Here is a 27,385-nt window from a genome sequence, read left to right on the forward strand (position 1 = left end):
CCAATCTTCCCCAGTTAGCTACAACAAACATTACATTTACATATTGATTTCGTAGTTTTAGTCAATGTAAATATGCTGTCATTACAGTAAATTTGAGCTTCTGTTAACATAAGCTCGTCCAGATCTGCGCAGATTAAGGGTGTGATTGCATAATTAATGTGTGCGCTACATATTAATTCCCCCATCCCTCTCTTTCTCTCAACTCTTCCTCCTCTCCTTGGGTTCTGAGCCCTGATTAAGTGCCTGCTTCGGCCCTTAAGCCTCCCATTGATATTCAGCCGCACAGACCCAGCGTTTGCTCAAAACGCTACTTAACCTCACAGCTTATTGTAAATGAAGCTTCCAAAAGTTGATTCCCCCACCTCCTCCTCTCTACGTGAAGCACACAAAGTGTCTGCGTCACTCATGGCGTCTCTGTCACAGCTGTAAGCTGCTGAGTGAGCTGTGTTGCCGGTCCAGAAAGTCTGACCCTTCAGGGCTTCTTTGGACAGATCGTGTCTGTACTGTCAGGTCCCTGCCCACAGTGTAATCAGCATATGTCATCCACTGTGAGAGTGTGGACATCTGAGACCAGTGGTCACCCATGAACAGCTTGCATCGGTCTTTTTTTTGCCCACCAGTGAATGCTGTTTATGCCATTGGGAAAATAATTTGAATTATCACATTTTTAGCATGTTGTTAAGATTAAAATATATTAAATTGTAGGAAAAAAATGTTTGTGAGGTGAGATAAAATGGCCATAATTTTATGTTGGTTTTATCAACACTCCTGTTCTGAGTGTCTTTCTCTACTCTGTTTAACTGTCAGTTTTCTTATTGTTTTACTTCCATGCTGTAATACTATGGATTTCTGTTTAAATGGAAAAATGTTTCAGCATGTTACACCTAATGCAGGTTGAGATTGTAGCTTAGATTAGGAGCATTACAATCATAGAATCATCTTCAGGTGTCTGGCACAGCTTACAGTAGCCTGTAATTGATATGAACTGATATGACTTGTAATTGATATGACTATAATCACCATACAGTCATGTTTCAGAAGCTAGACAGAGGCAGGGAAGTACAGCAGTAATACAGACGTAATCCAGCAGCATCTGCTGAAGAGGTAGTGTATCATGATGCACAATAATGGCTCTTGGTTTCATCTTTTGCTGTTTTGAATTGAGAATCAATGTAGTCGTTTGTCCAATATAGGACTGCATTACTTAAAAACAAACATATTGTGATTATTTTGACATTGCAATTGCGATATGAGTCTCGATTTCAGCGGGAATGGGAATTTTTACAATACATTTTCACTGAAAATATATATTAAAATATATTTTTGCTGGGGTCTGCAGAAAACCAGCTTGTTCCCTTACATCTGGAATATGATTTGCAGTTTTTTTGTTTAGTTTTTGCTCCTATGTAACTCAGATCTGTTTTTTCAAACACTGTGAATAGCGCAGATCCCATGCAATCTGATCTTTTCAATTCCGATTTAGGCCACTTTCATATGTGGCCTTGAATCAGATACCGATTTTTTGCAGCACAACCTCAGTCTGAACAGCCATACGAGGATTCACGCTACTTTTACATCCCTCGCTTGAAGTGAGTGACTCGCAGAGAGAGTCTTGTTGAGAGGTGCTGTCAGGTGTGGTTAAAAGAAGCCGTTGACATTGTGAAATTTTAAATGAAATCTGTTTCAGTGGAGCCATTCATGTCACAAACCTCCCTCTCCTGGCTCCAACTCTGCATCCAAACACACCCTTCATAAAGAAGTGGCAGCCATTGCTTCACAAAAAGCCATAATTACAGATTTGCCTCACTTTCTCCTGGTCCTCGTTATGATCTGCTTACAATTCTTTGGCTTCCACTGCACATCAACTTATACATGAAACCATATTCACTTCAGTGGCCTTCATGTTTACTTTTGTTCGACAGCATGCTGCATGTGAAGTTTTTGTTATTCTTTAGGACATGTGGGTTAGTTCAGGACCATAATGGGAAGAAAAAGGCAGAAATCTCAGCACTTGGAGCAGTCCTTGTTGAGTCATTGGTGATGGTCATTAACCTTACCAAACTCTGCAGGTGTGGTCAGTTTGGTGGTACAGTTTTGTGCTACTGTATGTACTGTAGTAAAAAAATTACTTTTAGGGTATCTTTAGTGCTTGTAGTTAGAGAGGTGCTGAAGGCTCTCCTGGGTTTGTTTCATAATAGCTGCCAGGTTTGTTAGCAATAAGGCAGATTGATAGACTCATGCTGTTACTGTGCAGGTGGTCATAGCTGTGGTAGCCTGCTGTGCTGAGTGCAGCTCTGGCCAGGCTTGTTAAGACACAATCAGTGAAGTGGGCGACTCGCCCCCAGAGGAGGCACCCACCCCCCTGCGGGCCAGCAGGTTACCACTAGTTGACAAGTTTCAGCTTGCCCTTAACTTGACTGAGTGGTTCTAAGTGATAATGTTTGTTTTTCTGTGTCCTTATCCCTTCTTTCTCTTGCTTCATTATTCTGCCTCGCCTATTTTCGCCTCCTTTTCTGTTTGTATTATTTTTAATCTCCTGCTGTGCTCATCCCTATTTCTAACTGTTTTCTTAATTTTTATTTTTTCCCTTCTCATTTAGTGGTCTTCAAGAGTCCTTAAACCAGAACTTTCTGCTGGTCATCAGCCACCGTGAGGCCCAGAGGGACTACAGTCTCAACTTCCCCGGGTCTAGAACCATACAGGAGGTATGACACCAGCATGCATGCAGAAACAGACCATACAAGCCATCAGAGAGTCACTTTATATGCCCAGACACACACACAAGCTCTCAGTAACACACCCTCAGACTCTCACATACATAATATTATTGTACCTGATTTCAGTTTCCCATAACACAGCTTTCATTCCATTTGCCAAACATTGCTAGTCTATCTCAGCCATCGATTCATTATTCATCACAAATGATCACATTTCCGAGCACATAATTACTCTCACAGCTGCGGTCTGGCACAGCCCCCTCTTTTTCTCCCCACTCCCTACGCTGCGTCCTTCTCCCTCTCTCAGCAGTCTAGGAGGGGCTTTAAATACTGAACATTGTTTGATTTAGGCATGCGGGAGCAATGGAAAGAGACAGAGTCTATTCATTTTCCCCATCTGAAACTAAACAGTAGATTCATCAGCCTATGAAATATTTATAGTAACTTATACTGGACCCAGTGTGAAGGCAGTCCACCCGCTGTCCACCCGTTATTACTATTACATCTGCAAATGGATTAGAGCATGAAATATGAGTGCTTGCTTGCCTATGTAGATGAGCGAGGGTGTATGTGTCTATCAATGTTTGGCCCCATGTGATTTTAGATCAGCACTCCCCTACACACACACACACACACACACACACACACACACACACACACACACACACACACACACACACACACACACACACACACACACACTTACACATATCACTGCCTGTACTGTCCTGCTCTAACCCCCTGTGCAGAGGGAGACCTGAGCAGGCATCATTTGTTATTCACAGTGGGTAGCTTGCTGTCACAGGTGAGGGGAAATAAGCTCCCCAAAGAGGTCCTCAGGTAGAGGAGATAATTCACTGTTCATTTTACCTCACATAAAAAAGGGAAATGTCATTATTTTTCAATCTGGATCCAGTTATTCCATGTTTTCGTCTTCAAGTGTCAAGTGGAGACAACAGTTTTTGAAGTTGGTGCAGTACTTAGTGAGACTGTGGCAGCCTTAGTGACGGAACAGGCTGCAATATAACCATTTGCGGCATGTTCACACCAGCAGTTACGTCCACTAAAAGCGTTTGTTTTTAATTGCTGACATGCTCATATTGATATTATGTCTGGAAATGTTTGGGAAAAGACTCTACAGAGCAATGAAAAAGTTTTTCCTTCACTGATGTGGTTTGTTTGTTCTTGTGACAAAGTCTTACTCAAGTCTTGTTTTGAGTCTCATAGGAGGTGACGTGTTGCAGGAAAAAAAATGTGAAAATGTTACTGAGAGTTGCAGAGTGCCAAGACGAGTTTGATGTGTTGGAGTACAGAAAGTGTAGTTTAGCGTCATCTAAAATATTTTCAATGTCATGGCTGAAAAAGCCCCTTTCCTACTGCACAAAAAAGCCCACTAACTCCTGCTAACATCTGTCTTTTTGATGTAATGGGAAAGGTCACAATCGGCACAGGTATTTATCGGCTCTGGCTCCAGTTGGCTTCGATGTAACCTGAGTGAAGGCACTAATTTTAGTTCCTTTGCAAGCGAAATCGGAGACATATGCAGTGGCAGGCCCCTACAAACTACCGCCCATCTTAGTCCAAGCAGTACATCATTTCAATTTTAGTTTGTACCAAGTTTTAAAGAGAGACTGAATAAGTAAGAGATATAAATAAGAAGTAACTACCATAGCATTTTCTCTGTCCTCCATGTTGGTTTCTACTGTTTACTAACCTGTTTTCCGGCCTGTTCATGACTTTGAACGTGACACACTAGAAAAAACACACACACTCAAGGCATACTCATCTGCTGCAGAACCATGTGCACAGCTCTGGTCCACCAGCAGTGGGAAAGCAGTCTAGGCCTATTTTAGCAGGTTTTCCCATGTTTTAAAAAAGTTTATATTTAGTTGATGTGGATAATATTTAGAACCAGACTCTTCTTGCAAGACTTGGGCACACACACTGTTACGTTGTCAGGCACTTTTAATAACAATATGCCTCACTGGTGCTCGCTGCAGCGGTTTCTCTCTCGAGGCTCGACCAACTTAAAAACAGCTATTGTCTCATTTAGACACAAAAACATGGATAAATAAGGTCCAGGTTTAAAAAATCCCTTCCTTTTAAGTCATCATTGCCATCATATGTTAGCACCAATTATAATGGAATGAAAATATCAATATTTAGCCATTTTCATTCCTGTGGCAGTTTTTAATTTTCTGTTTTCGTTTTTTTTTTGTGTTTTTTGTTTTTTGCTTCCAGCTAATTATTTACTCTCCAGCTGCAGTGAAAGTTGTTTTTCCTAACTTCTATGCTGACTGCAGCCCCGGGCTCCTCGGTGCGGGCGAAGATTACACTAATAATAATCAGGCTACTAGCAGGGCTTGTAATGGTGCTAATTGAACAGATTAGTACAACCAACATCTGAACTGGAGGAGGCAGCTCGCTTCTCCTCCCTTCGTTCTTTCCTTTTTCGCCTCCCTCATCTCTCTCTTTCTCTCTCACCCTCTTCTCAGGCAGATGGTTTTGATGAGCACCCACTGTGAACCTTAAGTGTTTCTGCTGGGATTACAAACACTGGGGAGGGGTCCCTGCGGTGTGGGAGGGGGGAACCATGGACACAGAAAGGAGGCAAAGGACTGTTGGCTTGGTGGGGGTGCTGTAAGAGGCCATAGGGGATGGAAAAGGGACAATGTGGGCTTAAACAGGCCTCCATGTCGCGGTCTTTTCCTTACGCATGCTTGTCTTTAGGCATCTCAAGGCCCCCTGCAGTGAAAATGAGGCCCAGAACTTTAACCTCCAAAGATCTGGACTCTGTTTGCCCCATGTTGACCATGCTCTTTATATATTTACTCTTTAGCCAGGAAACAGGCGTCTCTCCTTGTTTTCATTACTGTAATGTGTCAGGAAATGATATGTCATTAAACCATGTGTACACACTATGTAGGGAGTGATTCAGGAGGCAGTGTGGAGAGCTACAGGTGCACCTGTAGTCAAATATTAGTTATGGATGATCTCGGCGAAAGTGCTTTGGAGTAATTTGTGATGCTCATAGTAAAAATGAGGAGTTACGTTGTGAAATTTTTAGATAAAAACAATAACAAAGGACACAAACAATTGGAGGAGTGTATTTCTGTCATCGCAAGAAGACTTAAGAATGCAACAAAGAAGTAACAGCATATTCAGCCAGCCTGACTCCCCTTTCTGCTCATACTGTGTCCACTCACAGACACATATGGACTCCACTACAGAGCACCTTTCTCTCGCCATTCTCCCTTTTGTCTTAGCTGAAGACTAGCCGATGGTCCCTGCTTGTGCATATCAATAGGGATAGAGTCCTGTCTTCTTGTTTGTCTTTGCCAAAGGCTCTGGCTTTGCCTTGTGGCTCTCAGGGAGCTGCCCTTGCCCCTCCCTTTCTATTCCTTCATTCTCCATCTCTCACTCTCCCAGTGTCCCTTCTCTTCCTTCTTTCTTCTCCATCTCTAGAGCACAGGGCTGTGTAGACTCTGATTGGCATTACCAGACAAGAGTGTGGGGGTAAGTTGCTGGCTAGCTTCTGAGCTAAGCTGGAGAGCAAATGTTTGCCAGGGAAGTAGAGGGTAGAATAGGGATGGCTGCTGGTTTTGGGTTGTCCGTGACCAGACCAGTTGTCCTGGGGATTTCCCTCCTCTACTGCCCCCCGGGGCTGGGCCAGGGCCCCATCTCCACTCCGCAGCTGGGGGACATATAGGACCCAAATGCAGACAGGGCTACAGAGCTGAGAAAAGGAAGGTTGGTTCGAAAAAGGAATGAAAGAAAGGCATCTGGTGCCTAGGGGAGATGAAGAAAGAAAGCAAGAGAGAGAGAGAGAGAGCTTGTGACTGTTTAACGGAAACCTTTCCTTTTCTTTGATTTGCTTCCAGCCAGGGATTACAGGCAATTGGCATTTACAATGATTGGATCATTAATTTTGCCGTGAGGCGTATTGCCCAGCAGCTCAGCACCGCTGCCAGGCTATAGCTAATGTTGTGTATAACTGGCTCGTACACCGCGGCCTCATCTCAACACGAACAGCAACACACAAATCAGCAGCGTTGTATTTGCTACTACTTAAAGACATTTCCTTAACATTTTAGCTACTGTGCGTCCAAGTCAGGGTTGAAAGACACTTTTCAACATAGGTGATGTGTTGTTTATTAAGCTATACAACTAATATAGATCTGCTTAAAGACTGTGATTCAGATGCTTAAGTCAAGTTTTCAGACTGCATACACCAAAAGATTGTTGTCTCTGTCTTGTAAAATTACGACTGACCCCTCCATTTTTTTTTTAAATATCCGATATCACACAGAAGATTTAGAGTCCCATATGCCGGGACTGTAAGTCTGTCAAACTGCAAACTGGGTTCTAAATAGCCTCCAGTGTACTTTGATTGAACACCTATTTTCAAAGGACGTGATTAAATTATAGAAATGTGTCGTCTTTAATATCTGATTTAATATTCAGCATTTGCATTATGGTCTTGTTGTTTGGTTAAATGTTGTGTTTTGTATTTATGTGGAACATCTACATCCTGGAACACAAGACAAATGTCACAAAATATTCTGATAATTGGGTGGAAATAAAACCAAATAATGGCATTTCCAACATTATTACATTGTTTTCAGTCAAACAATATGTAGCTAGTAATTTTGGGTCAAATTTGCTTTGTAAAAATACAGATGAAATATGATTGCTTTACTTTGTTGCAGTCTAAGCAGAGATGGCTGTTGTGGCAGACAGGGGGCAGCATTAGACAGTATTGCTTCTTGTATTCTGGCTGCTATGGCCAACGCATGCAATGCTTTGTAACTGAGGGCTGTAACAAAAACTTGGTCTACCTGGAGGAGTGAGGGCAAGGCGCTGTGCTGTTTTTGTTGTTGCATCAGATTCTCATAATAGCATCATACTTTTCATGGTCAGAAGAGGCCTGTGTGAGTGACTGTCTGCCGATTGTGCTGGTTGTGTAGTTTCAGGTGGCCTGGTGTGTAGCTGTGTTTTTTTTTTTTTTGGTGTTGAGATCAGGTTATCCTCTGCCAGGTGCCTTTCACTGTCTGTCTCCACTCTCCTCCTCCACCTCTCACCTTCATTCTCTCTGTGGTGGGCGTTAGTTTGTTGTTTCTCTGATGCTGCTTTAACCTCTGACTGCAGCCTCTTCATTACTAGTGTTTATGCCGCTCCTTTCCTCCCTTTTCCCCTCTATTCATCGGCTGGCCAGCCGGTCAGTCAAATCCCTGTAGTCCGGCTGGTCAAACATAGATATTACACTCTGTAATAACACTGGCCACCCGCTCTGACCCCAGTCTGCTATCCTGGCCATAGCTTCTCTTCATAAAGATAGGCACCGGGCAGTGTGGTGTGGGATTTACGATAGAAAGACAAAGGATGGACTGTGCCACTCCGTTATTATTGTTCTTTTATTTGTTTCTCAGCTTGTTTGTACTGCAAATTGCTTTGCTGTGCCAGGCCCAGCACAAATAAAATAGAAGTTCTTTGAGAGATTTTTTAACTTATAAAGAATATTTACTGTTGCCTTGATGAAGGGATGAATTCAGATTTCAATATAATTATTTGTGCAAGCAGCCCATGGTTTGTTTGTGCTTTTGGACACCCACACAAGTACATATACAGATGCAAAGTGTAGTATTTAGGTGAAAGCGCCCGGGCAAAGTCTGCCCCGCAGTCTTCTTACTGCAGTGTTTTGCAGCTGCTTTCCTGCTTTGCCTCACATTGGCTTTGACTTTGTGTTTGTAGCGTATTTAAGTTTCCACCTCCATGACCAGCAGCCCTGCATATGCCCAAGGATCCATCTCTCTTCAGTGCTTTTTACAAAGACAGGATTTGACCCGTGTGTGGAGGGATCTTTGCTCCACAATTGACAGTTTTCTCAGCATCAGTGTCCAGCCCTGCAGGCCTGAGGGGCAGAATTCTGCTGAACAAATGCACTAGAATCCACGGCCGCCAGCGCTCAGACGCCGACTGGGCTTTGATCACCTTCGGCTGGCGCACATCAGGCTGGCGTTAGGGCTTTAAACCAACAACCCACTGGACGGTGTAACACGGCGCTCGATGGGACAGGCGCTGCTGGCTGCTAACTGTTTAAAAGCACGGAATGTTATTAAGTGATGCAGATACAGCGTCCGCGCATGAATGGGAAAAGAGAAATACTGTTCATTTCAGAGCGTGGGGCTGTTGTTGCTGGGCATTAGCTATGGCATCTGAAGAATGCTGATAACACTGGCTGTCTTTTTTATTTTTTTCTCCTCCTGCCTCCTTTTGACTCATCTCCTCCTTCTCCTCTGCCTTCATCCTACTTTTTCCTCACGCGGTTGAATGGAGGATGCTTTGATGTAGCCCTGGCTGTAATTTATAGTATTGTATTTATTGCTAAATAAGTTGTAGTTTCCACTTCCAGATTTAATATTACTTTATAATGGCAGGATGTAAGGAGTATATTTATAAACCTGAAATTCTTAGTGGAGATCTATAGTTAAACTATTATACTACTATAAAGTAATGTTCTTGTATTTTTATCAATTTGTATCACTGATGTTGTGCAAGTATTTTTTGTGTGCTTTGAATGATACTAAACATTTTATCTCCATTTTACATCTACAGGTGAAAAGGAACATTTCAGACTTGACTAACATCCCAGTCCGGCATCAACAGTGGGAAGGATGGCCCGCGTCAGCGTCTGATGACTCTGTAAGAAGCTCTGTACAAACCACACAAAAACACAATCACAAATATAACATTTGTCACCCAGATGTACTATAGCAGTTCTACAGGAAAAATCTACATCTATCGTCACTTTCCTTTTAACTGTAAAATCTGCCTATAAGTTGCCATCACGGATTCTTGGATCCAAGACAGCCCTCTCAAAAATAATTTAAAAAAAGCCAGAACAATTAAATGGCTTAAAAGGGACCCTCTAACCTATAACACACGGCAGTCAGTAGTTAAAAGAATTAAAATAACCGTCATGCTAAGACGGCAAAATGCACAATTTACTGACCAATGGTGTCCTTGGCTAGAAGTGATGGGAGAAGCATGGAGCTAGGCATGCTTGGGAAACTTTTGCGTTTTAACAATTAATTTTGTAAGTAGCTTTGTGGAGATGTACTGGGAAACTGCACCTTCTAAAGGAAGGGTTATAGTTTTTATATTATTCATGGTGTGTATGATTTTCATTATTTGTTTGTTGTGCTTGTTGTTTTGTTGATTTTTTTTCTATTTTATTGGATCGATAATAGTCTTTTAAAAACGTGTGTGGATGGTTCTTTCCTAGAGTAGTGATTAGTCGATGAGGGCAGTGGATGAGGGTCGAGATGATAGGGGTGTATATTTAACTGTGGGTGTGGATAAAAGTAGGGTTGAAGTTTGAATGCAGTGGGGAGGAGAGGAATAGGGACGTATAGGAAATCCATACAGACTAAGTTTTGGATTCCTATACAGTAGAATTTAAAAGGAAAATTGTACTAACAACCAGAATGTGTATTTATTTATCTTTGCCCAATAAACATAAACTTAAAAAAAGATTAGCCCTAATTAAAGCATGCCTCACTGATAATTGATTTATGTTATTGTAGTTCTAATAGTGGAAACTGTTCCACACTCAGTAATCCATCCTGAAACCATCTGTCAGAGGCATGAGAGTAAGATGTTGGAGCTAATTAAGATGTCAAAGATGGTTCCCATCCTGTGTCCCCTATCTGTGGACATTAAAGCTCACATCATTGAGTCCCGCTGACCTCTCCTGTCCCAGGGTCGCTCTTCCCAGCCATTCACCCTGCACACAGTCAAGCTGATCAGAAGCGGCCCTCATACAGAACCTTGAGGAACCTCTGACCCCTTTTGTCTCGCCCCTTCTTTGACAGCCCATGTGTTCCCATGCTAATTGTATGGGATGGTTTATCATGCTACATTGAGGAGCCGTTGTACACACATTCTTGTGTTAACCCCTAGCTAACGTTTTCCTTTTCGATCTGTGTGATTGTTGTTTGGTTTGAAGTATTGGTATTGACTTTGTTTCTATTCTTTTTAAGTGTTATCATTCCTCTCCCGTCAGAACTGGATCTACTGTAGCAACTACACTACTCCTGTTCTTTATTCGTGGTCGTGCACATTTGTGATTAATAAGGGAAGGCTTTTTTCTATATACAGAGTTTTGTTTGATACAGTCTATTCTATATTTCGCCCATTTTTCATGTTTCAAGTACTCAAAGTGAATGAACAATAACTGCACCTGTTTTTAGGACTCAAAGATTTAAGATAAACTGTGAAAGCAAATCCATTACACCATTAATGTGCCTAAAAGGGCAAAGGACAAAAGGTTATGTGTCCTTTCACCACAGGAGATTGTTTGTCTTATTTTGTTCCATTACAGCTCAGAGCGTGCAATTGTAAAGCTGGTAACCACCAAACAAACCATACAGCTACGATGAAGATTTATCATTGTTAGCATTATCTTTGTAGACATCCAGTTATGTGATCAGTAAACAGCCTGGGATTGCAACAGAAATACAAATCTTCTTAAATCTGAAGGCACATTGTGGGCATGTGGTGCCATGGTTGACCTCAGTGCTGCGCTTGTGTATCATCACCAAATAACTGTCTTTTCCTGTTTGCAACAAAAACATGCAGCGTGTGCTTTATGATCTTCCTGTTTACACGGGGAAGAGAATTGACCACAGACATGTATTTCTAAAATTTGTGTTCAGGATGTTGGTTTGTCCAACTGCAGTAAATTAAACCAAGAATTTGTGATGTGAAAACAGAAAGGAATAGGGACAATTTTTCAACACGAAGTTTTAAAATATTCATTCAGCTTTAAATTTATTTTATTTATGATCTTTTATTTATGATCAAAGATAATTTGCAACTAAATTAACATGTCAAAAATCTATGATCGATACATGAATTTCATAATCGAAAATTATTTCACTAACTGTTAGGAATCAGTGTAGAAAAAAATATATTCTACAATTTTAAACATTTGTCAAATAAATATACTTAAAAAAATTTTAAGGTAGTTTAAAGCATTTTTAAATATTTATCATTTCGGACTGAGCAAGAAAATCAAATATCAAAATATATTTGACTTAATAACTCTATATTTATATTGCAACCATATTGTTGGATTGACTAATGGTGCTTTCACAAAATATTTACTAAATGAGATTGTTAATAATAAATATAAAATATAAAAAAATAATATGCAGCCCCAAGAGCTTCACAGGCAAAATTGAAATAACACAGATACAGTTTAAAGCATAACACAATCAACTATACATAACGTTTTGCAAGATTAGAAAATTACAACAGAAAGACAATCAAATATTAAAAAAGTAAACAAAACAAAACTAACAAAAAAAGGTAACTAAAAGTTCACTGAACAACAATAAAAACAAAGAAATAAAACAGAATAAAAATAAGCAGCTGGGATAAAATAAATGAGTAAAGCTTAGTGAAGACCTTAATGTTACTCCAAATTTAACAGCCAGATTAAAAAGATAGCTCTTGAATTAACTTTTAAAAATACAGAGTAAACTTGCCATTCTAATATCAAGAGGCAGTGAAGTTCACAGTTCAGGGGCATAAAAACAGAAAGCACTTTCACCGGTACTTTTTAAGGTAAAGCAGTAGAAGACCTCAGTGATCTGGCGGGAACATAAAACTAAAGAAAATGTTTGATATATGGAGTGACAAGGCCATTTCAAGCTTTATAAACAAGTAAAAGAACCTCAAAATCAATTCGAAAAGATACAGGTAGCCAGTGTAGTGACTTAAGCAGTAGGGTAATGTGATCCATTTTCCTTGTTTTAGTTAATACTGGCTATAGCATTCCAGGAAACCAGGAAATACAACACTTATGATATTACAATATCCAAAATCTAAGATCTTATATCAAGATACTCACATAATATCAATGTGTTGTTTTGCATTCATTTGCAAAAATATGTGATCTTATCACTTAAAACAGAACTGCACGCAAGTTTGTGAATTTCATCCTCAAGCAAGCCTTAACAATCTCAATGTAATGTTAAGATAAGTGAAGACAAAGTAAAAATAGTTTGATGTGTTTTTATGTGATCTGCATTGCGGTTATCAGTGAACCTCAGCTTGGACCCCTAGGTAGCCGCGGATATGATCGCCAGGGGTCATGAATAGATTGCAGCTCATTGAGGCATCATAGGCCCGGTTGGCACCTGGCTAACACACATCTTCAGCGTCTGTGTTTCTTGGATAAGGAGATATTAAAAAGCACAGAGACAGAAGTGCAATAATGGCCTCTGCTCTAGCCACAGCCCTCTTATTGAAACGTCTGAAGGTATTAACAGAGAAAGCCCAAGGCTTGGCTGGCCTAGCAGGCGGGTAGGGAGCCAGTGTTAGTGTCTAGCTCATTAGCCCAGTCTCATCTCCAGGGGTTTGGGCCAATAAACACGACAGCCAGAGGCCCCAGATTACGTTTAGCTTCGCACACTAGCCCACTTTCAGTGGAATCGATTACTACTTAACTCTGCTTTGCCTCTAAGTGTGTGATATAACTGTGTTTGCCTGTTTGTATTTGTGTGTGCTCTTTGCGCATATTTTCATTTAAAGGTTCAGTGTGCAGGATTTGGGTGAATTAACTGGCAGAAATGGTATTTAATATTCAAAACTGTGTTACCATTAGTGTATAATCACCTGAAAATAGGCATTTTTGAATTTTTGAATGAGCTGTTTATATCTACATACAGAGTAGGCCCTCTTCCATTGAGTCTGCCTTGATGTTCTACAGTAGCCAGAACGGACAAATCAAATACTGTTTATAGATAAGGTTGTATGTTTTCGCATCAACCACCGTAGTTCCCCTACATGCTTGGCACACATGAGACGTTTCAGTTCTTCAACAACACTGGACCTTTATGATAAGAAACATAAGTTATTATAATGCTGAGCAGAACAACAATACAACAGAATAGAAGTGTCACTTGTGTCACTGTTCTGTTTGTTGTACTGTCAATGTGCCTGATTTATAATGCACACCAGGGCTTACTAGGTCTTAAGGACTCGGTATTGGATTGCAATACTTAATAGGTTTCAACAGAATTGTGTCTGTTGGATCAGAATTTGCAGATATCATATTTAAAATTGCCATTGAATGATTTGTAATTTTTTTCCTTATGGTTCCCAACCTTGGCCAAGCCTTTACAGGGTTGCAAGGCCTTCTTCATGTTAAGGGATGTAAAAAAAAAAAGTTTTTTTTCCCCTTAATTTATTCTGAAGGCTAATATGTCATTTTTCATTTATTTCTTTTATTTCTGTGAAGAAAAGTAAATTATTTTGTTATCATTAAATGTTAGATGATTATTCTAGATTTAAACTTAAAAAATCTCACTGGATGAGGGCATAGTAAAGAACTAAACACAAACTATAGTGCTAATCACAGAGCCTTCACTCTCTGCTTATCATTCTTCTCCTTTAGAAAAGTACAATTAAAAAACCCAAATGGCTTATAGAACTATAGTGTCAGGAAATTGAATTTATCAGAAAATAAACCTATAAAGTATAGATGACTGTTGCAAAATTTAAAAATCTATAATAAAGACAGAGAATTGCATAGATTGTTCCAAAAAATATGTAGTTAACTAATCTCTGAAGCAATATTCATTGGAAATAATCTGCTCAAAACTCATCCAAATTGCTTGTTTTTTACGCAAATTGCATTCAGTATTTGGGTTAATTGTACAGATAATCAGCTGTTGTTATTGTTAAGCATTGTATATAATATGAAATATCCGTAAAAAATGTGCCAGGGACTGGTTTAGGTCATACATGTCCTGATTTTATCAGTTTTTATGAAATATTGTATTTCATTTAAGTAAAGTTCTTGGCTTGCAACACTGACGTAATATTAAGGAATTTGCTGATGTTAGGTTTTAGTAGAAAAAACTATTTTTTTCAATGGAAAACATGTTTTAGAGACTATTAAATGCATGTTTTATTTTGGTATTGAAATAGAAACTGCAATATTGTCTTGGCAACAGTACTGAAACATTTTTAAGGCAATACCCAGCACAAACAGACAATACCAGTGTAGTTGCAGCTGAATGGATCCTGTAGCAGTTGAACTGCTAGTTTCTTGTTCTTTATTTCTCAGACAGGTTGGTCGCTACAGTTTCTGCATCATACAGTCAAAGTGAAGTTATAAAAAATGTGTTTGCAGGCATCTAATGGATCTACTTGGTCAGAGTCTCTATTCCAACCGTCAGTTGTTTTGTAGAGATATTTGAGTGGTGGCATTGTTTGTTTATGTATTGTTGGAGAATAGGAAATTATTTTGTCAGAAAGAAATTCTCACCTTTCAGGGAAACTAGTAGTTAGGCGTTACGTCACCCTCCCTGATACTGTCCACTCAATGTGTTTCATTGTTTATTGTGCTCTGAATCGTTCAAGGTCTTATGGAGAGTTGAAATTGGATCAGGGTGGATAATACTCAAGTAGCACTGGACAACAGATCAGTTCATTCAGTGCACTGTGTTATTGTATGTTATGTTAGACCAAGGAAGTTTAGTGTAAAAGGAAGTGGCACAAAGTTTAACTGAAGCAGTAGCAACGTGAGGTGATGCTCATTTCGAGCAGGCAGATGGTCTTGACCTGGTTCTAGTACTGCTTTAAAGTATTTGTCAGTGTTAATGTAGAGAATAGAAATAAAAAAATGTTAAAAGAACAACAAAAAACAAACAAACAAACAAACAAAAAAACCCGCATTAACTGTAGCAATAATTTTTCTCTGCTCCATGACGTTTTTTTAATCCTCATCAACTCCTACAGTGCAACCCTCAAATGTGATTACATGCAGTACAGGGCCTCAAGTCATCTCATAGAGGATTCAGCCTATTTGTGGTGCACACTCTACCAAGAGTGTGAGATTGCCTCTAAAAAACCCCCAAAACAAACCATACAAGATTGTATTCCATTTTTGTTCACATATCCAATTTTTGAATATTTCTTGAATATGTTTTCAGGTGCCATGATTCTGATGGTCCTCATAGATTTATTATAACACAGTTTGCAGTATTTTCTTGAGTAGTCAGTTAGAGGATCATGTGGAGAAGCATACTGTCAGTCTTTTTTGTGTGTTTGTTTTTAGCATGTCTTTTGTCATTGGGTTTACTGCATCACAAAAATGTTGATAGGGCTGGAAAAGTCCCCCATCAGAAAAAAAACGAAACTTGTTGGACTTTGCTGTTGTTAAAAACTTGATGGAATTCAGTAGATTAAAACAAATACTCCAGCATTATTTGCGAATATCATGATCTGGCTCTGCCTTCAAATTCCTCTTGATTCTTGTGGCTTTGGCAAAGCTGTTTCTGAGCAGTGCTTAAGATTATGACAGGTTTTGGCAACAGTTGATTTGAGGGGCTAACAGGACATTAACTTCCTGTGCTGTTTGAAATACGCTGACTGAGCCTCTTCCGCTGCCTCTTCTGTGTCCTTCTCTCCTATTTCTTCGCCTAAACAATACAGCTTCCAGACAGGCCTCATCTCATTGGAGCTGTTTTGACTGGCAGTCTTTCCTCCACACCTGTTGGAGTGATTGACAGCCGGTGGGACATCCTTATTACATCCCCTCATCTCTTCAGCCCCCACCACCACCCATCCTTCCTTCTAGCCAGTAATTGCTGACATTTATGCAGTGTTTCATGGTGTTTGCTAATGTATTAATGCTGCGGAGCCTCTGAGGTGCCTTGCCTTGTAGGCCAGCACCTCCCTCCAGTTCCCAGCTGGCATTAATGGAATCCTCCTCTACCTGATAGGGGCCTATTAAACCGAGGATTTATTAAGGGGGGCCAGGTGGTTTCCGTAGCAACGGGGCTCAGCAGTAAGCCCAGGTAGAGCCCCCCTCCCTTGTGCAATCGTCTGCCTTCAGGTGACATTCAGCACAAAGTTAGTCTCATTTTCTATTTCTTCCAATTGTTTTTATGCATTCTGCGAGGCTCACATTTCACAGAAATGGTTGTGTCTGTTAAGCATCCCACTGATCCGACAGTCATTTGTTTGTGCCTACCTTAGCCTCCAGCTCTGTATTTGCATTTGTTTGCATGTGTGTTTACATTACACACACTGCGCGGGACCCCAGACACTAATCAGGACAGGCATATACCTTCAGCAAGGCTCAAAGGAGCCTGAAACAAGGAAAGCAGGAGGTGTTAAAGGGTTGGGCACACCTGGTCTATCTTCTTGTTTGGCTTCCATCTCCCTATCATGTATTAAAGAAGTATTTCATTGCTGGAAAGAGCTTTAAAATAAAACTAGGGTGTCTGAATTAGAAAGATGCAGTTCCTTTTTTTCTAATAATTTTTCTTTTGTACATAGTCGAGCTTAATAAAGACAGGACAGGTGGGAGAGAAAAGGGGGAACCGCACGCAGCAAAGGGCTCAGGCCAGAATCGAACCCAGGTCGCTGCAGAAGCTGCGGCCAAATGGGGCACACACTACCAGGTGATCTAGAGGTCGCCCACAAAATTGCAGATATTTTGGGTTTTGGTTTTCGCTGGTGGGTGACATAATGCCAACTTGGACGTGTGAAACAATTGTGACCGGCCAGCAAGAAAATCTCTTTTACTATTATATAAAGAGCTGAAGATGATTCTGAAAACATTTGAGCCGATCAGTTGGCAAAGCAGTAACATAGTATTGATTTATATTTGATCAGCACTGCTTAGTTTACTGTTAATTGGATTTTTGGTCAGAGTTTTAGAGAGACGGATGGGGTGGGCCTGTCTCTTGATTTCTACACTATTTCTACTTGCGGATAGGTGTCGGGCAAAATGAAAATGAGCCAGTACAACCTGTAGTTTGAGCAACAGCCCCGAAAACCATCAAAACTCCACCTTTTCCTTTACTGCTGACTCTTCCTCACTTTTGTTGCTGTTCTTCTTTTTGCTCCATCAAAGAGAAAGTGGAGTAAGGTGGTACTGTGGTTGTGGTTTCCGTCAGTGCAGCTGTCAGCAGTAATTATCTCACACTCACAGCCAGACACCTAATCCAAACACTGCCTACACTAGAAAAGAAAAAATGAAACACAGAAAGAATGAAGGGAGAGAAAGAAGGGTAGAGAAGGGAAGAAAGGGTTGAAGGGAAGAGGGGAAAGGAGGGAGGGGGAAAGGGAGAGAAAATTCTTTCCCTGTATCGGCCCCTGAATGCTTCGAGCCTCAATGCAAGTGTTAATTAAAAGAATCCAAAAAAGAGGAGCCAGTTCCTTTGTGTGGAGATGTGGGAGAGGGTCATTTGGGGGGGTTAACCTCACCCCCACACCCCCCGTGCCCTGCGGCGCTTCAGCCTTGTTTCCACGTTTCACCACTGAGCCGCCAAGCTGCACTTGTGTACCTCAACATCGGGAGAAGCCATCGGGTCAAAGCGAGGAAGAGGATTGAGAGGCACTCAACTCATTTTTTTTTCCCTTTTCACCTCCCCTCCTTGCATCCATGTCAGCCCAAACCCTCCAGGCTGTCTTTGACAGGGGAAGTGATCAACTTTATTTATACACTTATTAGGCCCTCAGACGAAAGCCTCTCATTGTGAGTAGTGGGTGTAAAGGGTTTATGGGGATCCTCTCGGCAGCCGCTGTTAAGATTCTCACGTTTGATTGCCACTCGATTGGGGAATAGGCAGAATAGACTTGGGGCCATGCCTTCACATCCTTAAGGCTCAGACGCTGTATGTCTTTGTCCGTCTCAATACATACAACTCTCTCTCAGAGCTAATTCAGCCCTCAGGCCTGAGACCCATCATGTCTCAAATAGCTTTTCTTTAAGTCACTGTTGTTTTTTGTCTTCCGCTAAACAAAAAGTATTGCTAGCTTACTTTTACTGTTCAGGGAATGATGTTTTTGCTCCATTACTTTGCTGTTCTGTTGAAAAATATGAATAACACAGTGATCTAGTAAACAAAACCAGACTAGTAAATGAGTTAGAGTTAAGTTACATGAGAAAAGACGAGGCAATTCAGTTAAGTGTTCTTCGTTGGTGTTCCTCAGCTGTGCGTGCTGTGACATTTACACACTACTAATTGTCAAGAGTACACTTGCTTGTAATTGGTAGTACACAAGAAATACAATCTGCTATTATCTGTGTGTACACCCTTGTCACTGTTTCTGTGGTGACTGATTGTTTGAGGTCTCATGGGAGAGGTTTTCATTCACTGAGTCCTATTTTTCATATGTATTTGTTATGTGTGTTTCACCGCTGGCCTGTCCCTTTAGCGGTGATGTCATTCTTTGTTTGTGTAGTTTCAACATTGCATGGCAGTCTAGCCACTGCTTTTTCTGAGTAGTTTTCTTTGCTTAAGACAACAGGGAGGAGGAACACTCATCAGGATATTATTCATTCTCGAACTGTCAGGGGAGATACTGCGTTTCTCATATCTTCCTCGTAGTTACTGAGCGGGTGGGAATTTCAGACATAGTGGGAAATATTGTGATCAGTATAGTCAACTTTTTTATGATTCTGCAATAAACTGTAAAATGGTTGGTCCTCTCCTGAGGATTAGTTAGAGTTTTTTGTCTTAGTTTTGAAAACAATAGATCTAACATCAAACATGAAGCCTACTGTATGAAGAACCACATCTAAGAGACAAAAAGCACATCCAAGGTTTGGAAAAATTTATAAAATCATTCATCATGATATATGTATTTTTTACGGTTGGGGCATTAATAAGAGACAATGATATGAGTCTGACTCTTGTTGTCAGTTTATGCACCTAAAATATCATGACAGCAAGCCACTATGTTGGCTTTAAGGTCACAGTTACAGAAGCCATAATAGCGAGAAAAAATAATACTTGGCAAGACGGCCAACCTGTTTCTTACAGTTTTCATGTGACGCTTGGCTTTTTGGGGTTCATCTTCATCAATTTTAAAACTATTCCACACACTTTACATTTTCGACATCTTACCAGTGAATCTGACATGTGTGTCCAAACTGTCTGAGTTAAAGAGGTGCTGGACTGCTGGTGACTGATGCTAGATGAGAGCAGGTCGGAGTCACAAAACATATTATCCCTGTCTGAGAATGACTAATAATGTTGATGCATAATTGATAATGTTGTATACTGTTTCTTTATTTATTATATATATATATACATTGACTATATAATTGTTCTACACTGCATTTTCTTTTGAAAAATCAACAAGGAAATTGTTAATAGATATAAAAACCAGGCAAACATGTCTGTGTTTAGTAAACTAAGTGAATAAAACACCTGACAAATCAAGGTGCTTCATCACATTGATGCAAAAATCATATAAAATGTTAGTTTTACCATATAGCAGTACTGCTCATTATTTTATTTTAATTTAGTTTCATTTAGTTTAGTTAAAAGAGGTGATGCACAGCACAACTGTTGAGCCACAGTTATTTGTATAGGTAATTTGTATCAGCTGTACCTGGGGCAGGCACCCCATATGCAAAGGCCATGACCTTGCTGCAGTGGCCAAAGGTTTGATTCCAACCTGTGACTCTTTGCTGCATGTCATCTCCTCTCTCTCAGCCTTTCATACTAATGCTGTCCTATCTAATGACAGAAAAGGCAAAACATTAGCAAGTAAAACGGTTTGCAAATTTATAAGCAGTACACCACATAGAAAACATCATACTAAATATAAATTTTTTCAGTCTCAGAATAACAGTTGGTTCCTTGAAAAAGTTTTGATCATGATTGGATTGTAGGGGTGTAATGATACACTGATATGGTTTTATGGCAGGTAATGGTTAGCTGCCAAGAAAAATTAGGATATTTATTGATATTGTCTCATATTGACCGCAGGCCCCTGTATTAATCAAGTCAAAATCTTATTGTGGCTGATATCAGCAAATATTGTATTGTTGTCCAGAGAATCAATATAATACATTTGTGATGAAACTTGTGATTTGCACCCCTACTGGTTTGTCTTGAGCCAGGTTTTAAGTGTTTGAAACATACAGAAATGCGCATTATCTAATATGTGCAGGAATTGTGTTTCAGTTATCTGCTGCTCTGATTGAAAATGATGATTGATTTTTTTTTACCATCGTGGTCTAATACACCCAAAGTTATTATAGCCCATAGTGTCATATTTCCTGACACTAGTTGCACCAAGTCTTGCATGGAGCTCAGCCACGACTGTCCAAATGTGTTTGGTGCAAATATTTTGGTCTTTTGGCTGCAGCGAACTTACTTTCTGAAAAAACACTGAGAAGATAAGGTAGTATGAAAGGATGGAAAATAATAGTGTTGCATTTTGTCAGATATGTTCGTTCTTATCAGTGCCAGGTACACAGCAGTACTCACGAGTAAGTCCATGTTGCTGACAAGGTCTAGTGGTTACACTGTTCTCTCCCCTGCTATAGAAGCTGAGGCCAGCATGAGGAACCACGCTATTTTAAGAGAAACTCCCTGCGGTCTGTGTAGCCCTTTTCAAACTCAATTGGCGTTGCATGTAATCGTCTCCTGATTCAACCATGTCCAGCTGCTCTTTGTGCGTCTTAGCACCTGACAATGGAGCAGATCACAGGACCTCAGCAGGGGACGAGCAGCTTCTCTGGCTCTTATCACACCCAGCTTGCCTCAGCCCTGTTGTTCAGAAGTTCACTCTCCCAGAAAAGTATTTGCATCTGGGCTCTACTCTTAACAATTACTACGTCAGTGAATATATTGTCGCATTATTGTGACAAGTTGTGACAGCGCATTCAGGCTGTAGGTTACAGTTTGATTGTTGCCAGTCATGCTCTCAGTGGTCAGTGTTGATGGGAATTGACAAAGGTGTTTTTATGTTGAGTGTTTATATTGTTTAGAGTTGCATTTTGGTTCCATATTTTTACATGATGGGAATTAATCATAAAGGTGAAGTGTGTAAAATTTAGGGAGTTTTAGTGGCACCGAGCATTGAATTGTAGATTGCTAAAACTTCTCGTAACTAGAATTCTTTGTTTATTGGGAGCCGAATTATCCACAGAGGAGTCTTCCTCCCCAAAAGTCCCGGTAATCTAAACTGATCAAAAACTGAAAAAATGCCTTTCAGTTTAAAAATCGATGTATTTCCAAGGCACTTTGGCATGTCGCTGTGGGCAGCTAGTCCAACACATGCGAATAAAGTCACCTTTTTTTCTCTGATAACTTAAAATCCAAACGTTAAGGAGATTTTTTATCAAATGCCGAATTATCCACAAAGGTCTCCTCCTCTCCAAAACAAACATCGGTGATTTAGATAGCTAGAAACACTTAATAAAGCACTTTCACGTTACAAAAGGGGAACTCCGGTGCTGTTCACTGCTGTTGGGCTTCTTACCACAGTGGCTGACGTGGAAAAGGCAAATGGCTGGCGCTGGAGTTAGTGCTTGGTTTGACTGTTCTAGGCTACTGTAGAAACATGGTGGTGCAATGTGTTTATCTCCATAAAGTAGTACCCACTCCCTTTATATATATATATATATGTTTGTGTGTGTGTGTGTGTGTGTGTGAGAGAGAGAGAGAGAGAGAGAGAGTGTGTGTGAGAGAATATGATATACCCCTAAATCTTGCATTCTTTTTTTTTAAAACCAGTATCACTACATCTTACAGCTGCTTTGCCTTTATTGTTGATGTCCCTTGGGGTCTATGCTTGGAGACAACAGCTGTAATGAGTCTCTGCTGAACACTGACATTTACAGTCCTGGCTTTGAATTTGGGAGCTCATTAGTCAGGTGTTCTCTTACCACCAACCACCATCATACCATCAGCAGCTACTGCAGGTGTATAGAAACCTCATCAAACTTATTCACTAATTAGAGAGATGAGCAAGCTGTTAATTATCTCATGATATGGGCTATGCTTTTACAGCCTGGGGAAACCTTGTCCTAAATAATGCTAACCAACGTATTTAAGAAACATGAAACGTGATGTGCAACTTGAAAGTAAGTTGTGGTTTGTTCTGATTAAAGGTTAGTCTTTTGTAAGAAGTAGAAATCAGTAGAAACATGGTTTGTAAAAAGTGCTTTAGGTGCTTGAAGTACTTGGTCACTCAGAAATTTAAGTTGTGCAATACCTTGAAAAGCAGGCTTTTTTTGACTTTGTTCTTGAAAAAGTACTTGAATATAATTAAGAGGAGAACAAAATGATAAATTGTTAGATACTTGTTTTACGGCTGTGGTTGCAATAATTTGCTAATTCCTTATTGGTGCTAATCAGTAAACACCAGAAAATAGTCGGCACCAGGATGTTTTGCTAGCCTGCAAAACACTCACACCAGAGCAGCATCAGCCGTTAATGCGAGTTTTTAAGTATAATTTGGAAGTTAATTAATAAAGAATTGATTTTAGGCCCTAGTAGCATGTTTGCTCCTTTTACGAATTTGCACCATTTTCTTGCAACAGATGGTTTTTGAGAAAACAATTTTATTCGTACATAAAAAGGATTGCTTGAAAAAGTGCTTGAAAGTCCTAAAATTTTACTCGCCCTTGTCTGTATGAACCCTGGTAGAAATCACTCACTTCCCCTGATAAACAAATAGGACTCAATTAAACTTGACAGTCACCCTTTACAATGTCCCCCAAGTGGTTGGTCATGCTTGCTCGACTACATTTAATCTCTCTTTCATAATGTTTCCTGTTTTTAGATGACACTAGCTGTCTCTGGGATCAGCTATCCTTGCCATCACCTCAGTGTTTGTCGAAGGTCCTCACCAGCCAATTCCCAGGAACCCACAGAAGAGGTATGAAACACTCTGTCCTGTGAATTACTTTCTCCTTGGCCACTGTTAATACTTCATATATAAAACATGGCAATGAAATGCTTCCGTTAAAGGAATACTTTATCCCCAAAGTGACCATTTGTATATCAATTACTCACTCATTGTTACATTAAATTTATGAAGGAAACATTTTCTTGCATGCCTCTGGTGAACAAAAAATTTAGAAAATTTGTGATGAATTGAAGTTGTAGGGGTCTGGGTTTAATAACAGCAGAACTATATTAAAACATCCTTTTGAAAACTCTCACATAACTCATGCAGTATAATCTAAGTCTTGTATCCAGTCAAATATTTAGACAGCCCTTTCCAACAGGGGACTGAACTAAAAGTAAAAGCTATCTCTTTAAAACCAGACTCCACTGATGAAAACAGCTACTTTGCTGTGTTCAGTGAGGTAAATAATGACTGTTTTTGTCAATGGAGTCTGGCTTCAAAGAGAGCACTTTTATTTTTCACTTTTATTTCAGTTCCCTGTCAGATAGGACTGCCTGTTTGGGAAGTTCTGAGCATACCACTGGATTAATGAGAACTGTATTATATGACGCAAGTTTTGTGAGAGTTTGGGTTTGTGAGAGAGAACTGAATACTCTTTCAAATAAACTGTTTCCTTTTCCTGTTTGATTTTTTTTTTAAGAGGACTATAAGTGAAAACACCCTAACGTAGGGTGAATTATTGATATACAGATGATCATTTTGTGTATTTCTTTAATTACGTCTGTTGATTAAAAAAATTCTAGAAATGAATGCATCATTCATGTTTGCAGTGTGCAGATGTCCATATGGTCAGCGACAGTGAGGGGGATGATTTCGAGGATGCGTCAGAGTTTGGTGTGGATGATTCAGACATGTTTGGAATGGGCTCCTCTACCTGTCGGAAATCACCTATGAGTAAGTCCAGTGGAGACAGCTAAGTGATTTTAATTTAAGCTCCAGGTATTAAACGACAGCAACATTCATCTTAAAACTTGACTTTAAAATGATTTTTATCCCTTCACAGTGCCAGAGAATAGTGAGAATGAAGCTGATGCCTTACTGCACTTTACTGCCGAATTTTCTTCAAGGTGAGCTAACACCAGGCGCACCTCATATTGATTCAAAGGACTTTGAAAATAAAGAAGGCTTGCATGTAACAATGTTTTCATGTACTGTCTGTTATGTGTGTCTTTTAGGTATGGGGAGACCCACCCAATGTTTTTCATTGGGTCTTTGGAGGCAGCGTCTCAAGAGGCCTTCTATGGCAAAGCCAGAGATGTAAGTAAGCTTATTAACTGTTCGCGGCCTCATAGGAAGGTTTCTAATTTACTGACATACAAAAATGGATAGCACTTTTAATTTTGACTGCGTAATATATGAGACACTTATGTTGCCAGTTCTGCCCTGTCCACTAGCACTCATGTTATCCTTGCTTGGAGTAGAGACCAGTCACTGCTTTTTTTGAGCAGTTTTCTTTGCTTAAGACAACACAGAGGAGGAACACAGACTGAGCAGGATATTATTCATTCTCTATCTGTCAAGGGAGATACTGCGTTTCTCATATCTTTTCCTTCATTACTGAGCTGGTGGGAATTTCAGACACAGTGGTCAGTATTAGTACCAGTTTCAGTATTTTAAGTACTTTTTCAGGCTGCAGTAAATTGTAGAATGGATCTTCTAGCGTGATCATTATATTAGTTTAGTAAAAGCTCTGTGTAAACACACCCACATACACACAGTTTAAAGACTGAGCAGAAAAGAGAGTGGGGTACCTTGTCAGGATTTTTGTCCTCATCAGTGTTCACCAGGTTCTGGCGATCACTGAACTGCTGTAGAAGATGAGATCATGAAGAATTCCCACTGAGGTCTGAGCAGCAGGGGACTGAAATTAGATTTGTTTAAAAAACAGGCAATGGGCTGCATTGGTGTGGTATACTGCTACAGGCCAGTGCAGCTGCTCTCACCTGGTAACATGGGTCCCAAAATAAAAAAAAAAACCAAGAGGATAGTTTTAGTTTAAGTAAGAGAGAAACATGAATACAGAAGGTGTATGGTTGTCTTTCTCCTTTCAGTAAGGAAAATGGGTTTAAGAATATTACCTTTTGTTGACATCTCGTGAGTGTGTTGTGCATTGAGAATGGCAAGACGGCCAAGAGAACGTAACAAACTCAGGAAGGGGTTTTAGCATCCTACAGTGATACCGTCATATACCGTATACCACGTTGAAATTTAGTTTAAAGTTAGTTTAAAGGTATGATTTGCAGAAATTGTCAGCTACTATCTGTAAATATAATTGAACGCAAAAGTGAAAGTCAGAGTGAAGGCCAACCCCAGCTTTGTACGCTTGGCGTTACATCTTGCTGTATTTGTGGGGTTTTTTTGGCGCTGTGTCTGCTTTTTTTGCAGCTCCATTTTGGAAATGTGCTACATATGGGACAACACAAGGTAGAGGGCAGAGTCTGTGTCGATGAATACACCCTTAAACACTTCTTTCGGGTCATAAGTGGTGAGTGAGGGGGAACGCTTTTGTATGAGTCTTTTTTTTTGCCAAACATCCGTGTTTTTTTTTTGCTGGAATATATACATGCAGTAAATATACTGACCAGTCAGGACAATCATAACAGCATATGCCAATCACAAGCAAATAAAGAGGAACAAACGATATGTAACCAACAGGCACAGATTAATGTTAACAGTACCTTTGTTTGTAGTCCATTGGCATCAATAGTTTAATTAACTGAAAGTTGAGGTCCTTTTTTCCTACAGTGTTTACTGTTATTTGTCTGCCCCCTGTGGCCTGCTGTGTGGAGAGGGCTTTATAGCCACATTGATATAATTTCATCAAACCCCTCATCAAATTTTCACCCTGACAGCTGAGGCTTTATTTTTAGCTGTCCACTTTCCCCGCTTGTTTTTTGGCTTTTGTCCTTTTAAGGATGCTTGTATCAACTGACAGCTTGTGTGGATTACAGCCTTATTAGACTGTGAGGACACAGCAAGATGTTAGGGGGGTTCAGATCACCAGGCTCACAGTGAGGGAGGGAGGGAGGGAGGGTGTAGGAGATGATTGTGGGGGCACAGAACAGAGAACGTGGTCTGAGAGGAGAGGAGGGTGCAAAAAGTGAATGTCAGAGGAAAAGACTGAGTGAGAAGAACGAGAGAAATAAAAGCATGAGAGGTTGAAGGATAAGTGTGATGAAGAGAGTGTGAAATAAACTGAGATGGAAAAAATCTAAAGAGAAGCTTGGCGTCTCGCCTGCTTCCCAGCTGATCTCCTCTCCTAAGCCAGCACAATATGGCCGATGTCTCCCTGGTGTTCACACACTCTGTACCGTACTCTACCACTGTGCTCTACACAGCGTAGGGGCGAAATAGTATTCATTTTCACTGTATTTTGTTTTATTCTGGGTGAGCTTGACTTAGTCTGCCAACTGTGCCGTGGTTAGAGTGGCTTTAGAGAAGCTGGATATGTGCAAAGAATTTTGCATGAAAACAGAAGCTATTTGATCTGTTCTGTGTTTGTCCTGTTTTGTCACAAGCGTCCTAGACGCCAGGCCGAAACATGCTGCTTTTGACGGTTTCATTACATAGTAGCATATGTGCACGACTACGCTGCCCCCTCTTCCATCTACGTAGCCATCCCATCCTTTGCTATTTGCATCCATTTGAAAAGGAATCTAGTTTTTGTGTCCTCATCGTAGAAAAAGCCTACTTCATTAAGGGGATATTGGAAAAGGGCAGATTTGACTGAAGGGGGACTACTCAGTGGGTTTATAAACAGAGGAATCAGTCTCACTCTCTCAAAGCCTGGGAGGGGCTAATCACTAAGCAAAACACTACATTTGATGAAGTGTTTCTGAAGGTGTGTGTTGGGGGACTGTTGAGATAGACTCAATCCATCCTTAATGAAAATGCTTTGGGCTGCAGAGCTGAGCTGAGCTGAGCTG

General features: G+C 40.2%; 1 protein-coding gene across 1 annotated transcript in view; it reads left to right on the forward strand.

Moving 5' to 3' along the window:
- Window positions 1–27,385, forward strand: part of faf1 (Fas (TNFRSF6) associated factor 1) — an 83,008-nt gene that overhangs the window by 20,583 nt on the left and 35,040 nt on the right. Inside the window, exons 7-12 of the mRNA XM_042480971.2 lie at window positions 2,600–2,705; window positions 9,333–9,419; window positions 23,331–23,426; window positions 24,230–24,353; window positions 24,463–24,526; window positions 24,635–24,716. Of these exons, the coding sequence (XP_042336905.1) occupies window positions 2,600–2,705; window positions 9,333–9,419; window positions 23,331–23,426; window positions 24,230–24,353; window positions 24,463–24,526; window positions 24,635–24,716 (559 nt within the window). The remainder of the gene's footprint in view (window positions 1–2,599; window positions 2,706–9,332; window positions 9,420–23,330; window positions 23,427–24,229; window positions 24,354–24,462; window positions 24,527–24,634; window positions 24,717–27,385) is intronic.

The sequence above is a fragment of the Plectropomus leopardus genome, chromosome 5 (genome assembly GCF_026936395.1).
Source record: "Plectropomus leopardus strain MGB_pleo_1.0 chromosome 5, ASM2693639v1, whole genome shotgun sequence".
Classification (NCBI taxonomy): Eukaryota; Metazoa; Chordata; class Actinopteri; order Perciformes; family Serranidae; genus Plectropomus; species Plectropomus leopardus.